At 37.8% G+C, this 8111-nt stretch overlaps 1 protein-coding gene across 1 annotated transcript; it reads right to left on the bottom strand.

Moving 5' to 3' along the window:
• Positions 1–479: 479 nt before the first annotated feature.
• Positions 480–3004, bottom strand: LOC141913297 (large ribosomal subunit protein uL16m-like). Its single transcript, XM_074804791.1, has 4 exons — positions 2856–3004; positions 2290–2361; positions 1592–1749; positions 480–1049 (listed from the first exon to the last, which is right to left on the bottom strand). The coding sequence occupies exons 1-4, from the start codon at positions 2935–2937 to the stop codon at positions 591–593; spliced, it is 771 nt and encodes a 256-aa protein (XP_074660892.1). The 5' UTR covers positions 2938–3004; the 3' UTR covers positions 480–590.
• Between the last annotated feature and the right edge of the window lie 5107 nt (positions 3005–8111).

The following is an 8111-nucleotide window of genomic DNA, read 5'->3' on the forward strand; positions in this document are numbered from 1 at the left end:
TTAGTTTGTTTTAGTTTGACCTGTACAGTCACATCGACATCCTGCGGTTCCCGTGTCTACTGCATTCCTCAGATAAACCTCTGTTTATCAATTCATTTCATCGGAAATTCGATTTCATTCTCCATAACTTTTCCATACCCCGGTTATAAATTTTCCACAAACCTAGAACATAGGCAACGTGTAGGCCCATTCAAAGTATATTTGGGCCAATTATCGGATACCATTGACAGCGTTTTCATAAATATTATCTTCGAATGTCTCCTGTTATCTGGCACGTGACATGTAAAACAATTAGGTTTAAAGCGTGAAGTTCAAAATGGAAGGAAAACTTTTTTCAGAACTGATTTTCCTTACCTTTTCCATTGCGTATAAAACAAACGTTCCACAGCTTTTCCAGAAGTTGGAAGAAAAAAACTCCCATTTTCCGAATCTTTGTAAGAACCCTGCTTTTCGACTCTGGACACAAACGCAGTCGACTATTAACGTTTTACCTTATTTATTCCTTCATTAAATCCGACACACTCAAAAATCTACAAACGAGTACTTTTTTCGCTCTCGGTTCTTAGAAACTCGGTCGCAGCGAGTTCGCGCTAACGGAACTTCCCTTTCCACTCGAAATCGTAGCGACTCGCCCAAAAGTGACAACCGTGGGAGTTCGTCTTCAACAGATGCTCGAACGTGAACGGGTTCAGATTCTGGCGTTCGATACGCTCGAGTTCGCCGTCGCGTTCATCCAGAATCTCCTGACTGACGACCTCGGCGTTGAACGGCAACTTCAACGCGACCATCGACATCCAGTCCTCGACCTCCTCGAACTCCGCGTGACCTCCGACCTCGATGATCACGCGACCGGCCTTCACCGGCGTGACGTAGTGGTCGATCGAACCCTTTCCGCCGCCCATGCGGTGGCCTTGGCCTTTTTTCGTGATTGGTTTCCACGGCGCGTCGACGCGCCACACGGCGAACATGCGTTTCTCGTCGAGGTTGCGATTGATCGTCAGTCGTATCAGTTCTAAATGTCCGTGTCGCAGCTTGCCACCGGTGAGAGCCTTGGAAAAACAAACGAAAAAGAAGCACGCGTTGAAATTTCCGGTTAATACCCCGGTAAATGAAAATACAAGCTCCCTACGGATCAGTCATTCCCGGATACAAGGAGTTTTCAAGGAGAAAATTTCAAGGAAGGTCTGCATCACTTTCGTATCCCAAATACTGTAGACTCCTACTAAATTGGTAATGTTGTTTCTCGGTAAACCATTCATTGGTTTCATTCAACGGTTTTATAAGCAAATTGTACCTTTAACTCAAATCATAGAGTCACTAACCCCTTCCAATGCAGACATTTTTTGCAATCATTCGATACAGTTTAAAATGGATTAAAAATCAATGTTTTAGGTCAACTGCCAGTCCTTTCTCATCCTAATAAGACTTATCAGGTATTTACCACCATAAACGGACTGAGCTAGGCCACCTGGTATGCTCTCAAGTCAAGTTGAAATAGACATAAGTATTTCGTCATAGGCCAGAAAACCTACCCGTTATACACTACATTCAAGGGACAATAACAAAACCTTCGAAACTGCGCGATACTTACGATGATAGCATATTGTTTATGTATGAGTTTGTTGTGTACGAGTTCGGGGCCGCGCATGTCGATCAAACGCTTCGACATTTTCGGCACGCGCATCGTCGCCGGATACTGAGGAACTTTCTCCAATATCTTCAAACGCCGTCGTTCCGGAAATTCCACGTCTACGTTCGGGAAAACGAGAGAAAACTAAATTCAGTACCAGGGTCCTTATGGAACAGTCATTCCTGGATATACAGGGTCCCTACAGATCAGTCATTCCTGGATATACAGGGTCCCTACAGACAGTCATTACAGAATTTAAGGACTTTTAAAGGAGAAACTTTCAAATTTTGGGAAGCGTCTGCATTGCGTTCGTGTTCTGTTACAGTAGACTCCTCCTAAATCAGTATGATTACTGTTTTTCTCAGTAAACCATTAATTCAGTGGAATCTGTGTGCAAGGCATAAGACGTCAATAAACTAGGCCTAAAACCTAAAAAGTTTCTAATTGTCGATTTATCTAAATTCAAGGAGTTTCTGAAGGATTTTAAGACCTTACGATCAAATTCAAAGATATTCACGGACTTTGAAAAACGTTTGGTTTGGAAAAGAGAATCAAGTTTCAAGGAATCGAGGTGTTGTAGGGACCCTGTGTACGGGTATCAAAAAAGGGACGCACTGAATTCACTTTATTTCTATTATTGTATGTTCGATAGTACTTACGATCAAATTTGACGGGCGGTTTTAGATTCATCAGCGTCGCGCATGACACAGTCGTAGCACATCGGGGAATCTCTGTAAATAAATAATGGGAAATTAGAAATTTAGGCTGAAACAAAAACGGTCGCACGTAAAAACAGTCAAAGCAAATGGCATTCACGGCAAAACATAAAGAATAAGTTATATAAACATGACCACAAATTTTGGCTAATTTATGTTTTTGACCGCAGTAGAAACTAGCCAACCACATTCTGGATCCTTTAGAAAAAGACGATATAAAATTCTCTGTGAGAGACGCAATTTTCAGAATTTGAGGGGATTTTGGGGGGCCAAGGGCTAAAACCCAGAATTTGAGGGATTTTGTACAGTCAAAAATGGATTATGGAATTTGAGGGGCTGTAGGAACCCCGCAGAAGCAGCCATTGGCAAAATAGCGAGTTAACAGGAATAATACTGCATTGGCAAAAAAATATCACCTGCCCTCCTAGTCCTACTATCAAAAACCCAGAAACAAATAAAATCCAACAAGAAGACAGTTTACGAGCCCCTCCTGTGTTTTTACAACTGACCCAGCAACTTTCGCTGTATTGAATCTATGTTTCTCCGCGAGCAGACGGCTAGTGGTCGCCTGATTATTGAGGACATCATCATTCTGTCGGATTTTATTAGTTAAATCTCCTGAGAAATGAATTTTTTTACTACAGCTAAATAAAATGACAAAATTGTTTCGCTGCGGCTGTATTGTTTTATGGTAGTCCTAAATAGCGACGAAAACCGACTCAATAAAATTAAATAATAATTTTTGGCTGGCCGAGTCTAGAGACACATAAGGCGAAAACCGAGGTAAACTGGTACCATGTAATTTTTTAGGGGGAGGACTGCCAGAAATATGTGTAAGCAGTGACCCTAGGTGCCCCCTTGTTCAAACTGAACCTGGCGATCGATCCGCCCCTGTCTCAGTCTTGTCGAATCCAGTGAAGCCGATTAATATAGTAATGCTGATATTAAGAAAATGGTCTCTTTAAATTCCATTTCATTATTGAAGACTTATGATGGCAGGTCAATCATATTTTGATAGCAACTGGGTCTAGGGTCCTGACCGAGAGGCACTGTCGCAGGCCGAGAGCGGAGGCAGGGTCCAGGTTGCAGATTGTTCATGCATTAGTGGTCAGGAGTCTTGAAACGACGGATGTACGACAACTCAACAGGTGGAAACTATAAAAGCATAGATTTTATTGAACAAGACTCATATTAATGTACTATGTATTTTGTATTGTGTATCATTTTGTCTCCTCTGTTTACATCACCAAGAATCTAGCTGAAACAAGTTAAGGAGCCGACGCTTTTGGACATTAGTTTTGTTCCATAGAACGTTGAAAATCGACAGATAAATCGGCCCTGAAAAATAGAACGGGTTAATAAACACAGTAGTAAAATACATATATCTATAAATGTGTAACCGTAAGTTGTATGGAAACATCAAACTTGAAACCATTGTTATTTGACTGAATTTCTGCAACGAATTTTCGTACAGAAATATTCCCGAATTTCTCGTCCCAGTAAAAGATATATGTAGAAATTTACCACATAGTTACACTGATGGAACTGAGTGAAAATATCTAAGAGAAAATCTTTCTGTTCCGTAGAGATTGGCAGGTATGCGGTAACAGTGGTGGGAAGTGTAAATATTGCAAATGCGAGTGAAACTGTTACAAGCATTATTGTCGTACGTTTTGATTTTGTAGTTTTCTTGTCAGACGAAACTATTTTTGAACCCCTGTATAACTGGAATATTATAACAGAATTTGATGTAACAATGAACGTTAAGGGTAATATAAAAGCGTGAATGACAATCGTGATGAAATATGTAAATTGGTAAAATAATTCATAGTAACACCCGAAAGACTGGTCGGTAAAAAGCATCGACATTGTAGGTAGAAGATATATAACCAGTACATTCACTGAAGTTATCGTCAATATGGCAAATCTAGCGAATCTCGGTGTACATATCAACCGAGATGTGAACGGGAAGAGAACAACTGCCGCACGTTCTAGAGATACAGCTACGATTAACCAGGAACTATTACAGGATACTATAGTTGTTACGAATTCGTAGATTTGACAACTGATCAGTGAATTCATCACAAATATAGGACCAGTTGCTACGTACAACAGAACAAACTGCAAAACGGGCATCAAACATAGATTGATGCTGAACATAAAATCACTGACTGATAAAACGATAAGATAGTTAGCGTAAGATAAACTCCTGAATCTGCGACTTAACATTATCAGGAAAGTAGCCGAATTTCCAAAGGCTCCAAACAGAAACAATATAGGCAGCATGACCAATGACAGCTTACGGTATATACCAGACCTGTTCACTATAGACATGATGACAATGTAACTATTATAACTTCGACCAATTTGCATCTGAGATGAATTCATGATTCGCAGGATGAGGCACCGGCGTGAGCAAGTCTATTCTCTCTTGTATTGGAAAATGAATTTTGATCGAAAATTCACTAAGATTTATACAATGTCTTATTCATGAAGTTATTTTTCAATGTAAGTCATTGAAATATCATCATTTCGATGAAACCATCGCTTTGTCCACCGCATTTAAGAGAATTGATTTTCATTCACTATAAACAATGAACGAATTTCATTTAATTTCTCTTAAATCCAACACAATCCACTCAGATTTATGACGGATATTGATGTGCAAAATAAAAAACGTAACTATTTTAGATACAATTTCCGAGTATGAATCAATATCGATATTTCAAGAAGGAGTCCTTCATCTAATATTATTAAATTTGTATATTGTTTATTGATTCTCTTATTAATTCTGTAATAATTCCATATGAGAAATAAATCGTATCATGTGATGTCATGCTATCATACTATATTTGAATACGTAGTATACATGTCGTGGGTTTAGATAAAGAATCAAGAATAAGTTGAAAAGTTGACTGTACGATTCATAGGGGATTTCAATTATCGACCTCCTTATTTTGTAAAAAGATCGGCAGCTACTGGAAGCCAATGAATCGTTGAATTGAACTTTTAATTGGCCGATGGATTTAGAGTGGTAGTGTAATTTTCTGGCGATCTGCGCAAGGTAGATTTCAATGGTTATTTGACTGAATTTCTACAACAAATTTTCATACAGAAATATTCCCGAATTTCTCGTCCCAGTAAAAGATATATGTAGAAATTTATCACATAGTTACACTGGTGGAACTGAGTGAAAATATCTAAGAGAAAATCTTTCCGTTCCGTAGAGATTGGCTGATATACAGTAACAGTGTTTGGAAGTGTGAATATTGCAAATGCGAGTGAAACTGTTACAAGCATTATTGTTGTAGGTTTTGATTTTGTAGTTTTCTGATCGGACGAAACTATTTCTGAACCTCTGAATAACTGAAATATAACAGAATTCGATGTAACAATCAACGTTAAAGGTATGATATAACAATGGATGACAATCATGATAAAATATATGAATTGATCAAACAATTCATAGTAACACCCGAGAGACTGGTTGGAGAAATGTATCGATAGAATAGGTAGAAGAACCAGTACATTCACTCCGGTTATTATCAATATAGTGAATCTAGCGAATCTCGGTGTACATATCAAACGAGCTGTGAACGGGAAGAGAACAACTGCCGCACGTTCTAGAGATATAGCCACTATTAACCATGAACTATTACCCGATGCTAGCGCTGTTAGGGATTCGTATATTTGACAACTGAACAAATATAGGACCAGTTGCTACTTGCAAAAGAACAAACTGTAAAACCGGCATCAAACATAGATTGATACAGTACATAAAATCACTGACTGATAAAACGGTAAGGTAGTTAGCGTAATATAAACCTCTGAACCTGCGACTTATCATTATCAGGAAAGTAGCCAAATTTCCAAAGGCCCCGAACAGAAACAAGACGAATAGAATGACCAGTGATAGCGTACGGTAGATACCAGACCTGTTTGCCACAGACATGATGACAATGTAACTGTTATAACTTCGACCAATTTCCATCTGAGATGAATTCATGATTCACGCCTGAACGGGGCACTGTCTCGTGTGATGCGGATGATAATTTCATCGTATTCGTACTATTTCAAATTCATTTTCCAACATTCACACGTAAACTTATCTTCATCCCGTCAATCAGATCCTTCGAGCAATTTGCAATTTGCATTTAAGTAAAATTCATAAGTGACAAGACGAAGAACTGTTTACGTGCGAGTGTTAGAAAATGAATATAGATGAAATAAATCGACAAATATATAGTAATGTCTTATTCGTGAAGCTATTTGGCGTTCAATTATACTACGATGAGTTTATCGTCCACGTTAACAGAAAATAAAGATCAATTTTCCACAGTATAGATTTAGCACAATTCACTCCGATTTATGAAAGTCTATTTATCAATGTGTGAAATCTAAAATATGTAACTTAATTGAGTTTAATTTTCGATAACGACAGAATATCTCTGGTGACATATGTTCTATGGGTTATTAAATCAACTTACAATTGTAGAACTAGAACCAAACGAAATGCGTAAATTCAAGACCCATAAGCCTCACCTCGATATGTTCGAAAATTACAGATCATGACACATTTGGGAGGGAACAATCTGACCAACCAGCATCTACTTGATATCGTTAAGGTGAAATATGAAGGTATAGATGGACATTGTTTACATAGATTTTGTCAAAGCTTTCGACCGAGTACCTCACACCGACAATTATTAATGAAGGTGTGATGTGGCATATTTGATGAAAGGATAAAAACCCACTTTGTACAAGTAAAAGAATTAAAAATCGAGAATTTATTTCTAAAATGTAAAAACACGACGTTTCGATCTCACACTAGAGATCATCGTCAGGTGTGATTGAGTGTGGTTATCGTACTAACATTTGATGAAGTTTAATGATAATTGGTCACAAATTTTCTAACAACGAGGTTAGTTGTTAATGGCCAGTGAAACTGTTATAAGCATTAATGTTGTACGCTTTGATTTTGCGGGTTTTTTTTATCAGAAGAAGCTATTTTTGAACCTCTGAATAAATGAAATATCATTGCAGAACAATCGACGCTAAAGGTAAAAGGTAATCGTGAATGGCGGCAAAAAAAGAATACATGAATTGGTCAGATAAATGATGGCAACATTATGTAGTTAATTATGGTGAATAGAAACTTATTATAAGATAATCAAAACATCATATGCTTTGTCACGTTTGTTTTGTGGTCATTCCACCTGATGATAGCTGTTAGTCAACAGCCGAAACGGTGAGGTTTCATTTTGATAAATTCATCGTGTAAAATTCTATTGTGGGACTCGTTCATTCATCTACAGTTGACATGGATTAGAATGTTTTATTTGACTACTAGCGTCTGGACAGCTGCGTGCTAAATATGTAACACAGTCAGTCAAATAAAACATTCTAATGTACTCAGTCACGTATTGGAAATAGAATTTAGATTGATCTAGAGCCATAGATGTATACATTGTCTTATTTGTGAAGCCAATGCATGTCATTTGTTATTCAATTAGTTTTGATACGATGAAATTGCTGACATTGCTGCTGACTGAGAATGCAAAATCAATTCTATGAAATCTAGCATAATTTACTCGGATTAGTGAATGCGTTATTGTATAAAATATATATATATGAAATCTACTAAATTGAGTGAAATTCTCGAACACAAATCGATATCAATGGTGAAATATCTATAGTAAAATATCCGAGCAGGTTATAAAACTGTTACGCTAATCCTACGGAAGTGGAAGTTCCGAGTTCAGAAC

The sequence above is a fragment of the Tubulanus polymorphus genome, chromosome 11 (genome assembly GCF_964204645.1).
Source record: "Tubulanus polymorphus chromosome 11, tnTubPoly1.2, whole genome shotgun sequence".
In the NCBI taxonomy this organism is placed as follows: Eukaryota; Metazoa; Nemertea; class Palaeonemertea; order Tubulaniformes; family Tubulanidae; genus Tubulanus; species Tubulanus polymorphus.

What these genes read in the sequence shown, in the direction of transcription:
- LOC141913297 (XM_074804791.1), bottom strand. Translation starts at nt 2,937, where the DNA reads ATGATGATGTCCTCAATAATCAGGCGACCACTAGCCGTCTGCTCGCGG. An exon ending in AATACAGCGAAAGTTGCTGG is followed by an intron (nt 2,362 to 2,855) that starts GTCAGTTGTAAA and finishes ATTTATTTACAG; the next exon opens with AGATTCCCCGATGTGCTACG. An exon ending in ATAAACAATATGCTATCATC is followed by an intron (nt 1,050 to 1,591) that starts GTAAGTATCGCG and finishes TGTTTTTCCAAG; the next exon opens with GCTCTCACCGGTGGCAAGCT.